The sequence below is a fragment of the Tursiops truncatus genome, chromosome 19 (genome assembly GCF_011762595.2).
Source record: "Tursiops truncatus isolate mTurTru1 chromosome 19, mTurTru1.mat.Y, whole genome shotgun sequence".
Lineage (NCBI taxonomy): Eukaryota > Metazoa > Chordata > Mammalia > Artiodactyla > Delphinidae > Tursiops > Tursiops truncatus.
In genome coordinates, this window is record NC_047052.1 from 26,733,039 (window position 1) to 26,750,542 (window position 17,504).

Sequence of the window (17,504 nt, forward strand, 5' to 3'; positions counted from 1 at the left end):
CTCCTAAAAGGGTATACGAGGGGTAAGCCTCTAGAGCAGTAACCTGTGGGTGGACAAGACTCCGTGATGAGGGCGTTAGGCCAGACCGAGGATGGGGAGACTTGGAAGGTAGCCTTGAAGGGCGGGGCCGGGGGTGGGGCCGGGCCGCCGGGCGGGTCCCCCCGCGCAGCAGGGGGCGCTGTGAGCCCGGGAGGCCCCGGGCCGGGCGGCGGCCGCTCCTAGTGAGCGCGGCCCCTTTTCCGGGTGTCCTCCTCCTCCTCCTCCTCCTCCTTCTCCTTCTTCGCCACCGCCGCCGCCGCTACCCTTTCCCCGGCCGGCGGCTGCCGCTGCTGGTGCAGCCATCGCCGCCGCCGCCGCCGCGGGGCCGCGAGCCAAGCGGAGGCCGCCGCGGAACGCGAGAGCCTCCCGCCCCGCCGCCCCGCCGCCCCGCCGGTCGCTCCAGGGCCGGGCCGGCTCGGCCGGCGCCCCCAGCGCCCCCAGCCCGCCCGCCCCCGCGGGCCCGGCCTGGCGCGGCCGCCCGCAGCCGAGCTCCTCCTCCTCCTCCGGCGGTCCGCGGCCCGCCGCCTCCTCCGCCTGCCGCCCCGCGACCCCCGCCGCGCCGCCGCCGCCTTAGGCGCCCCGCGGCGCCCCCCGGTCCCGCCCGCCATGCCCGGCCCGGCCGCGGGCAGCAGGGCCCGGGTCTACGCCGAGGTGAACAGCCTGAGAAGCCGCGAGTACTGGGACTATGAGGCTCACGTCCCGAGCTGGGGGTAAAGCCGCCGCCGTCCCCCGCCGGGCCCTCTCACCCCCACCCCCGCCCGGCCGCCCCCCGACGCAGACCGCACTCGTTCCCCGCGATCTGACCCCCAGCGATCTGTCTCCCCGCTGGGCCCGTGCTTCCTCGGGTCTGGGGTGGGCGGCAGACCCCCACCCCCCACACACACACTATGTTCTCGTCTCCCTCTCCCCCCTTCTCGTTCCTTCCTCTCCGCCGTGCGCACCCCTCTCTCCCGCTCACCCCAGAGAATGCTTTCTTACTGACAAGTGTAGGGGTCCAGGGACCAGAGCCTGGTGGAAGTGAGGGAGCGGCCCTTCTCACGCTTTGGGGTTTCTATTGGGGTGGGAAGTCAGCAGCTGTACTCTTGAGCTATTAAAATTCTCTGCCTTTTTAGTTTTTTGAAATGAGGCTGGGTGGGAGGAAATTTTTTAAAGACGTCCAGGCTCTCAAAGGAGGGGCTGTCTACCTTCGGTGTGTGAAGTATAAGGCAGGTGCTGTGGGCAGAGGGGCACTTCTGAGCCTCCAGGATGGTGATGCTTTGCTCACCTCTGTAGATTGGCTCAGACCCTTGCCTTCCTACCTCATCTCCCCCAAGTTAATGAGGAACCAGTTAGGTTAGGAGCTGCGTCTAGTGAAGGGAGCCAAGTTTATGTTGTGGCTTTCATTTAGGTAATGAGTCGTGGCATGATGTATATAGACAGTACCAAGTGCTTGATTAATGGAAGTGGCTGGATGGGGGTGTGTAGTGGGCATAGGCTCAGTTAATCCCAAGTCCTGGCATTTATGTGTCGCTCTTTCTTGCCTTTCACAGTAATCAAGACGATTATCAGCTGGTTCGAAAACTTGGTCGGGGAAAGTATAGTGAAGTATTTGAGGCCATTAACATCACCAACAATGAGAGAGTGGTTGTCAAAATTCTCAAGGTGAGTGTCTTATGGGTGGCGTTAAAATTTCTTTTTCACAGGTCAGGAGGATATAAACTACTCCAGCCACATACTAGAATGAGTAGTACAAGCTCTCATTTTACATATCTTCTGCCTGATGTCTCTCTGCTACTCCTCCCACCCCGTTTTCCTGTGAACTTTCAAGAAAATACGCAGACCTGTTTCAAATCATGATAGTTCAGGAACGTTCTTGTTCTGAAATGTAATTATGGGGTCCCAAAGTGAAAATTCCAAAGGGGCTCCATTTGTTACAAAATAAATAGGTATTCGGGAGCAAGAAGAGCCTTTTCGTGCAGATCCTGTCACTCCAAGAGCTCCCTGAGTACTGAGCTTCTTATTCCAAAGAGGAAGTTGGAAACAATTAGAGTAGCTTCTTTGAAGATGAGCTTGAAGCCTGAGCGGAGGGAAACACCTCAGTGGATAATCATTGTTTTTTCTCCTTTGGTGATAAAAGTTTCAGGTGGGGTGGATATAGTGAGCCAATAGTGTCAGGAAGCTTCATTGTTGCTTATTAGCTAGTAAAAGTGAAGTTGGGAGCAGTGGGGGATACACTTGTAATCACAAATAATAATGGGAACAAAACAGCCTGAATCTGGTTTAGCAGCCTAAGTTTGTTAAACATACACCTTTGTCATCTCTTGAATGAAGGCATGGTCTTAATGAGCATGAAGATTGGTTAAATTATCTTCCAGGTGACTGATTGTGTAGCTTTGATAATGTTTTATAGGGTGTACTAAAAAGTAATTCTTAGAATCTGTGAAGCGTATTCATCATTGCTAGATTATTTAATATGTGTGCATGTCATTTAGTGAAATCTTGAGATGACCAGAGTTAGTTAATATAAACACTTTTACATATACAAGAGTTACATTGTGGCCATTTTGAAGAGGCTTTGTGAATAAGAATGTGGGATTGAAAAGCTGTTTTTGTATCTTAAGTAGAGTTAGGGCAGCTGTGTCCCTATTTAGAAAGAGGGGTCAGGCTTAGACTGTCTGAAAATCACCTTTCCGAAAAGTGATCATCTCTATTACGCAGTACCATCCTGGCCTAGTGATGAAGAGGCAGGATTGCAGTTGAGAGAAATAAGCAAATTATTTGTGCTGTCAGAAACACTGGGGTAAGAAGTGAGGAACTGATATTGAAGACGTGGAGTTTTTGACTCTCCTCTTCCCTAAGTATGAATTGTACCTACAGAGTCATGTGATCTTTTTTGTTTGTTTTTCTTCACAAGCATAAATATTGAAAGAAATGTTCTCTTCAGAGAAATCACCTGGCAAAGGCATACAATTTTTTTCTTTATACATTAGCATAAATGTTTTTAATATAAGCTGCTTAAAATCTCTTTAGGAAATTTTAAGCAAGGCATAAGTTGAAATTAGGAATATCCACATTCCATTGCTGTACATTCAGAAGAATGAACTGCTGACTCTAAAGCAATTCCAGAAAAATGTCTAAACATTTGTGTGATGGTAGCATTTTTAGAGTAAGTGTGCAACTTCCTGTAGTGTCTTTTTTGAGAAGGAACAGCATTCAGGTGTACATGTAAATAACAGTACGTTCATTTAGGGAAGCATCACGTTGCCCTTTAGTCATCCTTGTAGAGAGCTTCATAGCCTCAGTTGCTGGATAGCTTTTCCCCTGCTCTAAAGATTCGGAGGATATGTTTAGGGAACCCAATATGGAAGCTGAAGGTTATTTTTAACCGACAAGAAATGTAGGCACAAAGAAACATATCTAACATCACTATGTTGAAATAACCCTTAGCCAGAACTCCTGTTTCCCATTCTTCCTGTCTCTTACTGCTCATTTTAGCACTGGGCTATAAGATCTTAACGTTGAGCACAGAGTAAGTACCAGTGTTCTCGAATAAGACTTGGGAGGCCCCCTTGATGCTCTGGCTAATGAAGTGTTGTTTCTTGTATCTTTTCCACACAAGTTCTTCTCAGAGTGCAGCCTGAACCACCTTGTTTCCACTGGTGAAAACTACACTCACTTTCTGTTTTTCAAAGCCCTGTGACATTTCTCTCCAGATTTTGTTCTGTCTGAAGGATGGGGTAAGAAACTACTAATGGTATTGTCGGGTTTTCTTGTTCTGACAGGCTGAATTAAAGTAGATTGAAAGTATTGTTTTTTAAAAAGAATAGGGTCTTTACTCAGTAAAGTGCCCCTATTCAGATAAGTCAAAGTTATGACTAATACCTACTGTTGTGGTGCTTGGCCACAGGAAATTAGTTCCTTAACAGAGTGCCAGTTGCTCATAATTTGAAGGAATCCAGAAAAAGCTTCCTCTTCATCTAGGCGTACTGTATTTCAACTTCAGGAAGGAATTATATATTGATGTGCACATTGTGACTGAGACAGAGGGTACATTCCTTGAGGACAGGGGCTGCCTGCTTTTTTGGCGAACATTCCATCCAGTCCTTTTCAATATATGACAATGGTTGGATGATGAATGACCACAGAGGGATTTTATATCATTTAATTTACATCAGTAGATTTCTCAATATTTTTGTGATCAAAAGATATTGGGGCTATTAAGAGGTTTTAGGAATTTAGAAATTGGTGAGCAAAATGTTTCTGTCTATGCTGAAGTGAGATCCTGAGTTGGAAATCTTCAAAGAAAACTTTCCAATCAATAGGGAGGTTATATCTTTTTTTGACAGAAATTGTTTTGAGGAGAAAAGGCCGAGGTGGGGAGGGGGTGGATGGTAAGGGTTAATATAGCAGGGCAGAAAACCACTTTTGTGCCTGAGGTTTCATGTTGATTTTGAAAAGTCAACTTTTCAGTTCCTTTTTAGTACCTCTTAGGAAGGCATAGACAAATAAAAACATTTGGCCATTTTGGACAACTTTTAGCCCTTTGTGAGTATCACCTATGTATGGATTTCATCTCTTCTTAGAGTCCTTGGGATCCTTCAAATTCAGCTGCTATTTTCTAAGTAGAAGTTAAGAGCAATACCAGTTTTTAAAAAACAAATGTGCAGGCTTTTGGACCCATGCTGCAAGGACTGGAAATCCTCATATTAGGTTTCCTGTTGGTAGTCTTATTTTATACAAAGAGCTTGGCTGTCCATTTTTGCCCCCCAGAAATTAATTATCAAGCTTCAGACAAAGAATGGTGGTAATACAAGTTTATTTTTTCAGCATGTTTAGCCTACTTGTTTGTAGGTATATTTAAATTTTTGTACTTGCAGGAGGTAGTGTTAAAAGAAGGATGAGATGACTGTTGATTACAGATTTTTTTAGTTAGTTCATAGTGGGCTGGTGGCTGTTTAGCTTATATCAAAATGATGTTTGCTCTGTGCTTTCTCGTTTATTTCTACTTCATCAGCTGCTAGGTTTTTTACCCTCCATTTACTTTATTAGGCAAGTGTGCCAAGACATCATTGTTCTGAAACAAGACATTGATACTAATTTATCTAAATATTTTGGTGATTTCTAGTTTCTACACACGTCTCATGGTATAAAAAGTGTTAAAGAGTATTATTAAAGTATTAAAAATAAAAATTTGGGGACTTCCCTGGTGGTCCAGTGGCTAAGACTCTGCGATCCCAATGCAGGGGGTCTGGGTTCGATCCCTGGTCAGGGAGCTAGATCCTGCATACAGCAACAGAGATCCCGCGTGCTGCAACTAAGACCCGGCACAGCCAAATAAATAAATGAATATTTTCTTAAAAAAAATAAAAATATTAAAAATTGTGAACTAGTCAGTGCTGTTTCTAATATTGTGGTTGTGGGGTCAGACATTGAGAGTGTGGTTAACCTGTGAAACAGAGTCACAGGATAGGGGAGCACGGATATTACTAGAACCCAGCCTCTTTTTTACGGACCCAGGGGAACCTGCAGTTTGCTCAGGGTCCCATGGCTGGTGGGGGCAGAAGCACTAGGTTCACGACCTTCGGTCCCTCCCATGGAGTCTTGGTAGATGTGAGGGAAACAAGTAGGACATTTGCTGGATGTTCTGAACTGTACTGGAAAGATGGCCAAACACTCACTGGAAGTCAAATGGAATTAATTTGTTTCCAATGATTTTGGGAGTTATTCTTCTGAAGGGAAATATTTGACATCAGAGTGTTGCTGGTTGAAGTGTGGGATAGGTTAAAGCCCAGAGAGCTATAGGGACCCAGACTTGGGTTCTCTGGTGTGTATCCACAGCAGCATGTTTAATGTGTAAGTGAAATGTTACTTTCTTTTCTTGTTTGATACCACAAGAACCAGTGTTTTTATACTTTTTTAACCCATAGAGTTCTTCCAAGTCTCATCCTGATCACTTGCTCAGAGAGCAGAACCAGTAGTAGAAAGGACCGTACCATCCTCTCCATGAGATTCAAAAGGCCTGCTATGTGCCTCACATTTTTACATAAAAAAATTTTTTTAATCTAGAATAAACAGTTCAAGACGTTGATAATGTAATTGAGAAGATGAGAGTTGAAAGATTAGGGGCAAATTTGCTGTGAAGAAATAAACACTGCTCAGATAATGTTTATATTTAGGTCAGTCATGATGGATTTTAGAGATGCTACCAGGGTAATAAAATAAAAGCCATCATCCAGACTGAGCTTTCTTTCTCCTCTCTCCTACATTCCTGACAACCATTGTTCATTGTAATTGTTTATTGCAGGTGATGAAATTAATCTTAGTGGGGCAGTTGTTGCTTTGGTAGTGGAATAAAAGTAATCCCAGATTTGAAAGTTCTGAGCTATATTCCTGCCTTCCTTGAATTTATTAGTTCAGTTATGCTTGGAAAGAAATTAAAATGGGACTTTGCCTGTTAACATTTGCTGGCATTTACTGAGGTCATAATTCTTATGCCTTTGGTAGACATTACTTTGCAAATTCAGTCACAATTAAATGCTGGTAATTGAAATCATTCTCAGATCTGGCTTCTTAAAAATCTGCTGTAAGTAAATAGGACAGATTACTGGCCTTATCAACTTTTGTCTTTCTAAGCAGCCAGTACTAAATTGGTCTTTTGTTTTAAAATGTTTAATGTTGGTGAATAGGGAAAGAGAAAAAGGACCTTACTCTTGGATTACATTGAACAAGGTTCTCCTGAATAGCTGGGAGTCTTCGCCTGTGAGCAGAAACCTTCTGAAAAAAATCTGTTTTTCTTTGTTTTCAGAGCCCGTGCACAGAACTTTTTTTTTTTTTTGGTGGTACGCGGGCCTCTCACTTTTGTGGCCTCTCCCGTTGCGGAGCACAGGCTCCGGACGCGCAGGCTCAGTGGCCATGGCCCACGGGCCCAGCCGCTCCGCGGCATGTGGGATCTTCCTGGACTGGGGCACAAACCCCTGTCCCCTGCATCGGCAGGCGGACTCTCAACCACTGCGCCACCAGGGAAGCCCCACAGAACATTTTAAATGAGTTTTTCCCCTTTAAATATTCTCTCTAGGTGTGTGCCAAAATTAATTTATTATTGAAACTTGATTTAATACTTTAATTTCTTTTTTAGCTTTTTTGCCATTTTATCTACTAGACTTTGAGTTTAAATTTTTTTGTTTTGTTAAACAGCTAAACTGATTCAGTTAGAACCAGATATTCTCTGAATTGGAATAAATGAACCTTAGGTGAGACAGAGGCTTTTTCTAGCATGCAGGATGAAATGTGAAATGGTGAGATTGTGATGGAAATGTATTCTCCACTTTAGTGATGGTGAATGAATGCAGCCAGTGGGCTAGAGGGTCAGAGCATCCTTATTTCTATAAAAATTCATGGTCTGTTTTCCTTCGGATGCAATGATCCTCCCTTATAAATCCTAACTTTTTCTCTTCAATTCTTTTTATAGAATTTAAATCTTTGCTTTCACTCCCTAGGAGCTCATTGGTTTTTCAGCTTCTGGAGCATCTCTTAGGTTCAGAGGAGTGAGCTTGAGGCTAAAGGGAGTTACCCGTAGCCTGGGTCCTGTAGAGACCTGGTGCCCCTGCTTTGGAGGGGAGTGTCCTGAGCTGTACATCACTCTCCTTTTTCTTACAGTCTCTTGGTCTTTTGTCAGTATGTGAGAACTCCAGCTGCAGTGTGACTCCATTGTGCCACTTCAGAATTGTCCTGCTGTCCCCAGTCTCTAGTTTGGGAAGTTATTGGACAGGTGACAATTGGGTAACAAAATATGCTTCACATGCTCTATAGGTTACCTTTAGACATAATGAAAAATATGTTCATCTTAACTGGGTTGTCTAGGAACTGGGTGCCTGCCTGATCTGTTGCTGCATAATGGGAGAACAAAGCAAGGCTTTATATGGGGCATTGTCATGGGAGCAACTTATTTAATGGGTTACCCCTGTACTAATTCCCTGTTAGAGGGGAAGAGGGATTTTGGTGAACACAGGCTTCTTCTGGCCGTTGTGTTTTTCTCCCTCTGTTGTCACTCCCACAGATGTGTAACTGCTTTCCAATAGTGACTCTAGAATTCTACACTATTGACTCTAGAATTTTCTTACATTGAATATACTGGTATCGGCTAAATTTTTAGATATGATAGCCAGCTTTTATTTTTCTTTTAACTTACTAACAAAATTTCAGACTTACAGAAAAATTGCAAAAATTGCTGTATCTCTCACCCAGATTTCTCAAATACTGACATTTGTTTTATCCTTCTCTCTCACTCTTTCATATATATACTCACATGTGTGTATATATATATACACACACACACATAGATGTGTATGTGTGTGCATATAAATAATTATATTTCTTTTACATGTCTTAAGTGCCTGAGAGGAAATTGCAGTCATCCCTAATTTCCTCTATTTCCTAAAAACAAGAACAATTGCTTACATAACCCACAATGCCATGATCAAAAATCAGAAATTAACATTGATGCAGTGCTGTTCATCTACAGCTCTCATTCTCATTTGCCAGTTGTCCTTACAATGTTCTTTATAGCAAAGGAAAATCCCAGCCCATGTGTTATATTCAGTTGTCATATCTTTTTAAACTGGAATAGTTGTTCAGTCTGTGTGTTTCATGACATTGACATTTTTGAAGCTTATAGGCTACTTATTTCGTAGTATATCCTTCTCTGGCTGTTTTCTGACCAAGTTGTACTTCATATTCAAGTGCTTCATTTTCCCAAAGTATTGAGCTCTGTAATTATGAAAAAGGGAAGTAAGGAGTAAAATTCCTAAGTGGACGTGGGGAAGAACCACAGTAGCCAGATCCATTCTACTGAAAATCCTGACAAAGTGGAGTGGACATGATTGTGGCAGCTGGCTTGGAAGGTTGCAGCCAGATTCCAGTCTCTCAATTGAGCACCCTCTTACAGGTGATACAGGTGTTCTGTATTTCATAAACCCTCTGTTTTGTTGTGTGTTCAAGCTGTAGCTTGGTGACCAACAAGAGGTTTCTCTGGCATGTGTGTATATTACATCTCCCCCATCCCATCAGCACCGCATACACACAGGCTTTTTCAGTCTTGTTTCATGGCTAATCCATTGCACTCTCTTTGCCTGTGCTTTTATAACGGTGTCTCAGTGGTGAAATACTCCTTTTCCTCAGTTATGTTTCTGCCATAGCCACACTTGGGAAATGAAAGTGCAGTGGTTAAGAGTGAGGCCTACAGTCAGATTGTCTAGATTAGAATCCTGCCCCCACTTTTTAGAATTAGCTGTGCGACCTTGGGCAAATAGCTCAACTTGCCTGAGTCTACTGCATAGGAATTTTGTGAGGATGAAATATGATTTATTACTAACTAAAATTTTGAAAATAATAAAGCTAACATTTATTGACTGCTTCCTATATGCCAGTCACTGTTTAAGTACTTTATAAAAAGCATGATTGATTATGATAATGCTTATTTTTCCATAACTACTTTTATTCTTCTTCAAACTCTTTAGCCCATTTAAGACAAGAAATAACATACATAATGCTAGTATTTCTGATTAAGGTTTTTGATTTTTCTATCCAGCAGATTGAAAGGTTTGTAGGTAGTGGGAGTTTTCAGTCACTGCTGTGTCAGAGGTCAGTTTTCTCCTTTGCTGACCCATCATCTCTTTCTTTAGGAATGGGATATCTTGGGAAGTTTTACTAGCTCTGAACTGATTTCAGATTCTAGATATTAAGGAAATGGGAGTGGAGACAGGACATGGGAGCCAGCAGCTGGGAAACAAGTTTGTAACTTGATGTCAGTGAACTGGTCTTCGCTCCTAGAAGACAAAATTACATGCAACCCGTTGGAAGAGCAGGTGTCTCACCATTTTGTTTCAGTTTTTCCATTTGTGAGTGCATGATAGACAGCTGTTCAGAGCTATAACAGTTTCCATTTGGCAGTTAGTTATCTAGTAAGCATTTTATTTTTAAAGTATGACATGGGTATTCAAAATTTTATGTGCCCCAAATGTAACTACTGAAAGATTTGACACATAAGCTGTATGAGTCCATGAATTATTTGATTCTTATGAGAAGGCCCATTTTATCTTTCTTTTCTTTTTTTTCTTCTAATTTAAACATGCCCTTTAGCATAACACAGCGTGCAAGATAGTACAATATCCATTTGATATAAACATTGTTTTAAAGTTTTATTTATTAACTTCAAAAGGAGTCTTACTTCTGATTACTCTTGTGTATTTAAGCCAGTGAAGAAAAAGAAGATAAAACGAGAGGTTAAGATTCTGGAGAACCTTCGTGGTGGAACAAATATCATTAAGCTGATTGACACCGTGAAGGACCCTGTGGTAGGTGCCTGGTGGTTGCGGGAGAGAGTGTGTGTGTGTGTGTTTGTGTATGTCAAGTCACAAAACCTGAAAATAATGGGAAACATCATTATAATATAGTGGGAATGATTGTGTTTGTCTTTACTACTAACTGATTTTGAAAACCAGAAAAAGTCATGGTGGCCCAATGATAAAATAGCCACCACCACTTTTTTTTTTTTTTTTTTTTTGCCGTACGCGGGCCTCTCACTGTTGTGGCCTCTCCCGTTGCGGAGCACAGGCTCCGGACGCGCAGGCTCAGCGGCCATGGCTCACGGGCCCAGCTGCTCCGCGGCATGTGGGATCTTCCCGGACCGGGGCACAAACCCGCGTCCCCTGCATCGGCAGGCAGACTCCCAACCACTGCGCCACCAGGGAAGCCCGCCACCACCACTTTTATGGAACCTAAAAGTTTATGTAGGAAAAAATCCCTGTCCCAGGTTTATTACCTCATTATTTTGATTTGGCCCACAAACGTTTGCTGAATATTTCCTTATGGCCCTGCATTTCTCCCAACTTTGAAAGCTTGTTACTGCCAATTAACATTATTTTACCTCACTTAAGTAAGCCTGACATTTGAAAATCTGGGTTTGTAGAAGGAAATAAGAAGTGTCTCCATGTGGACACTTGCCATAGAGAGCTGAACAGCCCCACAGACCCCTTGAGGTCACTATCTTGCTATTTCTCATACTGGTCTTTAATTCTGCATCCACCATCGGGGCTCACATTGTATACGCAGATGCAATTTAAATATTTTTGTTAAAATGCTTAATTTTTAGCCATTTTAGATGTGCTGTTTAATTTTGTTTTCTCTCTCCCTCGGGAGTAACGTAACCTTAAGTGTTTATGATTAGCCAAGCTTCCCATTCAATTTCTGTTCTTTACCTGTTCTACCTCGAATATTTCCCTGTTCTCCCATGATAGCTTTCTAAGAAGTAGGTCTTTGCTTCTGTCTGCTAAAGACATCCACATAAAAATGTAGCTGACATGCATTGAATGCTTACTGTGTGCCAGGCACTGTTCTGTGTTTAATGGTATCATGTCTTTTAATCCCCACAACAGTTCAGTGGGGTGGGTAACATTATTGTCCACGTTGTCACATTGTATAGATAAGAAAACTGAAGTCTGCAGAGGTTAAGTAATTTGCCAAGATTACACAGTATCATTGAATTGAAAAAAAAAAAAAAGTTTTTCCTTTTGGACCCTGAAAAGATTGAGAAGGATGGTTATATGCTGGATTCTATCTGAGGCATTAAAAATGTTTCCCAACCTTATCAGCTCAGATTGATTTTACATTGACTAACTCTGGACTACATAATCCTTGAAAATGGCCTGCAGTGTGGGCCAGTGTGTAGTTTTATACTTAGAGCATCTTCATTTTGCTTTTTTTTTTTAAGTTAACAGACCTTAATGATTCCTGTCTTACTATTTTTGTAATTCGTTACTCAAAGCATGTATGTGTTTTACATGATATGTAACGCAAGTAAATCAAGGTGAACGAAAACCAATAGGGAAGCCTCATCCCCTAACTTGTAGGGGGACAGGCTTGCTCCCAGCCTATAGAGAGATCTGGTGGTCTTGTTGAAACTTTCAACTTTGGGCCAGTGAGGAATCCTTGCACCAGGTCTGCTGCTTGCTCAAAGACTTGCATGCATGCACTGTGGCCTATTTCCTAGGTAACTTTTACTTGCTTCCTTGAGCAAAACTTCACAGCTGTAAAGATTTCCAAGATGATTTTATTTCTTCCTATAACCCTTTAAGCCCCTGCTTTTCTCTCAATTTTGAAAGCTTGTTACTGCCAGTTAGCATTATTTTACCTTACTTAGGTAGATGTGACTTTTGAACATCTGTATTTACACAAGGAAATATTGAACATTTTGTACTCATTGCATTAAAGATTATAGTACTCAAAAATACTTGATTTTATATGATTTGTGGGGGAAACACATCTTTGTAAAGTGAGACATTCTCTAATTGTCCCTAGCCAAGGCAATAATTTCACATTCTACCTTACTGATAATTATAGACTTTTCTGGATCCTAAAAAGACCAGTAATAAATTCCCAAGACCTATGATAATTCTGTAAAATGCATCTGGCTCATTAACCCAAGATGAAAACGTAACACTCCTTTTGTAGTTGGCAACCTGGAACACTGCAGAGTATAAATCTTCACATAATGTGCCAGGCCCACTGACAGGTTGGTCAGAGAATACAACTCTTCTTAAAAAACAAAAACAAAAGCTTTATTATGAACTTCTGCAGCCATTTACAAAATAAAATGAATAGTATAATGAACCTCCCTGCACACATCACCCAGCTTCAGCTCACATTAAGCAGCTTGTGGCCAACTTTTTTCCATCTATACTCCACCCACTTCCCAACAACCACCATCCCCAGTTGTTTTGAAGCAAATTCCAAACTTAAAATTTCAAGAGGATTCTTTCTTAATAGGCTCTCCCTGATGAGTGAATCTCTTTCATCTAAGTGGGATTTGGGGGTGGGCCAGTACAACAGAAGCAAATTACATTTATTGTTTGAAACTTACAAAGCATTAATATTCTCTCTTGCAGTCAAAGACACCAGCTTTGGTATTTGAATATATCAATAATACAGATTTTAAGGTGCGTATATACTTTTTCTTTCTGACATGGGGTTAATGGGGAGTGGGGAGGTGGCGATAAGCACTCTTGATACTCTAGAACACAAGGGGGCCGGGAAAGGTCATTGGTGAGAGCAGGAAATAACATTGGATTCCTTAAAGCATTACTACAGAATGCAGAAAGTGGTTAGGTTCTTGCACAGGTGGAATTACTCATCACTCTTTGCCTTGCGTACTCTGGGGAGGGCTGCTGGGCTGGGTCTAAGTTAATGCCTCATTTATAACGCTCCTGTTGTAGACAACATAGTTTTAGGTAGGTGTTAACTTTAATTTTCATACAAATCTTATATTACCGCTAGGAAGTGATAAATGGATACGGGACTTGAATGGAAAACAAGTCAGTATAGTACCTTGGATTCAAGCTGTCAGATGGCATGTATATTCATGCACACTGTACAAAGCAGATGACAGAGTCACGGTGCTTTAGAAAAGCCCTATTTTGAGTTATTTACATTTCTTATGTTTATAAGGTGTGTTAATTTAGACTTTAAAGTGTTCCAAAAGCGTGGTTTTAAGCTGTCTTTTTGTGAATTTATTTTTGTTCAAACACTGCAACCTTCTGATAAGGAGCCAGGCATACTGGACATGGTAGAGCATAATATGAAAACCAATATAAAAACAAATAGTGGTGTTGATTTTTAGGGGCATTTAGAGAACTTTTAGGTGAATATAGTTCTCTGTCAGTGTTTGAAAGGCTTGTGGTTTTGTTTTGACGGAAGTTAGGACAAAACCAAATCAGCAGTTGAAAGTTGATGCTATGGGGAGTGATGCTTTGGGGTGAAAGTAAAAGAATCTTATCCTCACATTTACTTTTTCTTTGGTAATCACTCTAAAATAATTAGTGAAAATAAGCAAAAGTGGACTTATGACTTATAAAACAATAAGCAAGTTTTATATTCAGTGCAGTCATCCCTTGGTATCCATAGGGGATTGGTGATTGGTTCTAGGAGCCCCAGGAATACCAAAACCCGAGGATGCTCAAGTCCCTTATATATTAATAAAAATGGCATAGTATTTGCATGTAACGTATGCATGTCATCCTGTATACTTTAAATCATCTCTAGATTACTTGTAATACCTAATATGTAAGTGGTATGTAAATAGTTGGTGGAGCACAGCAAATTCAACTTTCTGGAATTTTTTTTTTCAATCCACAGTTTGTTGAATCCTCAAATATGGAGGGACAATTGGATGGCTTTTCCCACTTGTAACAAGTTTCCTTGTTGATGTGACTCCTTAAAGGTGAACTCTAAAAAGTGGGATGTAAATTTTTTCATTAACTAGCAGAGCAGTGCTTAGCTGGTAGAGTACTGTGCTGATACACGTAACTGATCACACTTTTGCTGTGAACAACTGAGGTTTATCAAGATGTACATGATTGCGAATGTGTTTCTTAAGAAATAGGCTTTAATGAAACCAAACATTTTCCTAATGCAAAAGTTTAAAAGCTGGTCTCAATGGAACTTCATAGTGAAATCCCTCAGGTTTCAGATCCCTCAGGTTTCAGTGCTTCTGCTTCCTTAATGAATTTTTACCAGTTATCTAGCCACAGATGTAAAAATTTCACTTCAGTATTTTTTTTTTAATTTTTATTTATTTATTTATTTTTGGCTGCATTTGGTCTTCGTTGCTGTGCACGGGCTTTTCTCTCCAGTTATGGCAAGCGGGGGCTACTCTTCATTGCGGCGCACGGACTTCTCATTGCAGTGGCTTCTCTTGTTGCGGAGCACGGGCTCTAGGTGCACAGGCTTCAGTAGTTGTGGCACGTGGGCTCAGTAGTTGTGGCTCGCAGGCTCTAGAGTGCAGGCTCAGTAGTTGTGGCACATGGGCTTAGTTGCTTCGCAGCATGTGAGATCTTCCTGGACCAGGGCTGGAACCCGTGTCCCCTGTATTAGCAGGCGGATTCTTAACCACTGCACCAGCAGGGAAGTCCCTCACTTCAGTATTTTTGTGTTTTTTAAATTGACAGCTGTTCTGTTGATTTAATAACATACAGAGGATCAGTTTTTAATTCCTAGAGAAATCTTACTTCTTACAAAGAGGATGTTTTGGTGGCATATATTCTCTAGGAGCTTCCTTTAAAAGGATCATGGGAAACTGATGTTTTTTGAGGCTTGCATATCTGAAAACATCTTTATTTTATCCTCCCAATTAATACATTTGCCGTGATATAGAATTCTAGGTTGTAATTAATAATTTCCTCAGAATTTTGAAGAGATTGTTACCACTATTACCACTGAAGCCATTCTGGTTTCATCTTATATGTAATCTGGGTTTTTTGTTTTCTTTCTTCTGAAAGCTTTTAGTATTTTCTCTTTATTCTCAGTCTCTGAAATTTCACAGTGATGTGCTTTCATACAGGTTGCTTTCATCCTTTGTTCTGGGGACTTACTGGGCTTTTTCAGTATAGAAACCCATGTCCTTCCATTTTGAAAAAATATTTTTAATGTTCTTTTATTTTTTTCCCTTTCTTCCTTGTTCTCACTTTCTAGAACTCATTCGAATGTTAGACTTCATATATTGGCATTCTATTTTCTTCTCTGAATTTTAAAAATAGTATCCTGTTCTTTTATGTTTTATGTAATATCTTCTATTTTCTCACTGAGAATATGTGGGGTTTTTTTCCCATTATGTTTTCTTCTTCATGTCTTTTTCTGTTTTCCTTCCAAATTCCTTTTTGGGGGGTGTTTTTGGGTTTTGTCTCTGCTACAGTTGTCTGAAATGTCACAGTTTTTGAATGTCTGCTCCCTCTGTAGAGTAATGAAATTACTGATTACTGATTGTCAGCTCCCGTCTCAAGAGTGCAAGCCTGGCTGCCTGCATCCCTAGTAGCCTCAAGTTGAGGAGAGCTGTAGGGAGTGCCATGTAGACTTTCACTTAATTCCCCCTTTTCAGTGTCGTGTTTTTAAACTCATTTTCCTGTCTTCAGCTCAATCTCTTTGCCCTTTTTCAGTGATACCTGGGGTCACCAATTCCTGAGCCTTTCTGTAGTTTTTCATTGTGAAGTGTTTGCTACTGGGCCCCCTCCGCTGGCAGAATGTTGGGAGAATTCTAAGCTTTTTTGGTCTGCTAAGTCAACTGGACATCTGTTTTATAGCTTCAAAGTTTGTTGTCTCTTCCATTCTCTTAGCATTGTGAGTAAATCCCCCTGTTCCTCTTACGGTTTTTGTTTTTGTTTTTGTTTTTTTAATATTTATTTATTTGGCTGCGTCAGGTCTTAGTTGTGGCGTGCGGGATCTTTCGTTGCAGCGCCTGGGCTTCTCTCTAGTTGTGGCGCACAGGCTCAGTAGTTGCGGCACGTGGGCTTAGTTGCCCTTGGCATGAGGGATCTTAGTTCCCCAACCAGAGATCAAACCTGCCTCCCCTGCATTGGAAGGCAGATTCTTAACCACTGGACCAACAGGGAAGTCCATCTTACAGTTATTTTAGAGGAGCTTTGGGAAGAAACAGAGGTAGGATGGGTTGGTTCTGCCATGTTATTAAACTGTAGGTCCCCTTTGAATGTTCAAACGATGCCATTTTAGTTAACTTAAAATATCTTAAATATCAGGTAGTAGATGTGTGTTTTGGAAGAGCAAATCATAACAGGAAAATTACTTTTTTTTCCAGATAGTATGACAGGCCATAAGTGGGGAAATCAGTTATTTAGTGTCCAGTGTCCTTCAGGCTATTTTGTCCTGTGTCCATCTTATCAGGAAAAGATGTTTTTATGTATTTTTAAAATTTTACTGTTAAGTGTATTAATAACTGGTTTTAAGGTATCATCTAGAGAAGGTTTGTCCTTGGTTTAAATATCAGGGGTGAATCAACAGTGACACAGCCTGTTCTTTTCAGTATTTTTTATTGATACAATTGATAATAAATTTTGATGTATAATTTCTTTTTATTGTAGAGTCTTTCTGATTTTGGTATCAAGGTTATACTAACTTCATAACATAAGTTAGATAGCTTTTCCTTTCTATTCTCTGAAAGTTTATATAAAATAGGGATGACCTAGGTAGTAGGTATCTTCTGAGGTGGGGAAGGGAGACTTTGAACTACACTTTCCTTTTTAAAACATACTGTTGGTTAAAGTTTTATCCTGGTTTTCTATCTCTTCCTGAGTCTATTTGGATAATTATTTCTAAAGTTGTCTACTTTAAATTATATTCGCATAAAGCTGTTAATAGAATTCTCTTAGGACTTAAAAACTTAATATGACTGTAATTATGCTTTCCTTTACATTTGTAATATTATTTGTACCTTTACTCTCTTTTCTCTCTTTTTTTTTTTTCTTAAATCAGTGTTGCTAGAGATCTCTTAATTAATGCTTTCAAAGAATTGCCATTTGGTTTTGTGCCCAGAGAGTTTATGTTAGGTTTTCTATTTCATTCTGTTTCTGCTCCTGTCTTAATTATTTTGTTCCAGCCTTTCTTCTTTTTTCCTTAATTATTTTCTTTCTTGGGTTTTCACTGTT

The 17,504-nt window shown here is 41.0% G+C and overlaps 1 protein-coding gene across 3 annotated transcripts in view; it reads left to right on the forward strand.

Moving 5' to 3' along the window:
* The first annotated feature begins 285 nt into the window (after positions 1 to 285).
* The window catches only part of CSNK2A2 (casein kinase 2 alpha 2), a 38,774-nt gene continuing 21,555 nt past the window's right edge, over positions 286 to 17,504 (forward strand). Inside the window, exons 1-4 of one of the 3 annotated variants that reach the window (XM_033846330.2) lie at positions 286 to 749; positions 1,569 to 1,680; positions 10,269 to 10,370; positions 12,960 to 13,010. In XM_033846330.2, the coding sequence (XP_033702221.1) occupies positions 646 to 749; positions 1,569 to 1,680; positions 10,269 to 10,370; positions 12,960 to 13,010 (369 nt within the window). In that variant the 5' untranslated portion in view covers positions 286 to 645. The remainder of the gene's footprint in view (positions 750 to 1,568; positions 1,681 to 10,268; positions 10,371 to 12,959; positions 13,011 to 17,504) is intronic. The other 2 variants (XM_033846329.2, XM_033846328.2) reach the window with 2 other exon arrangements.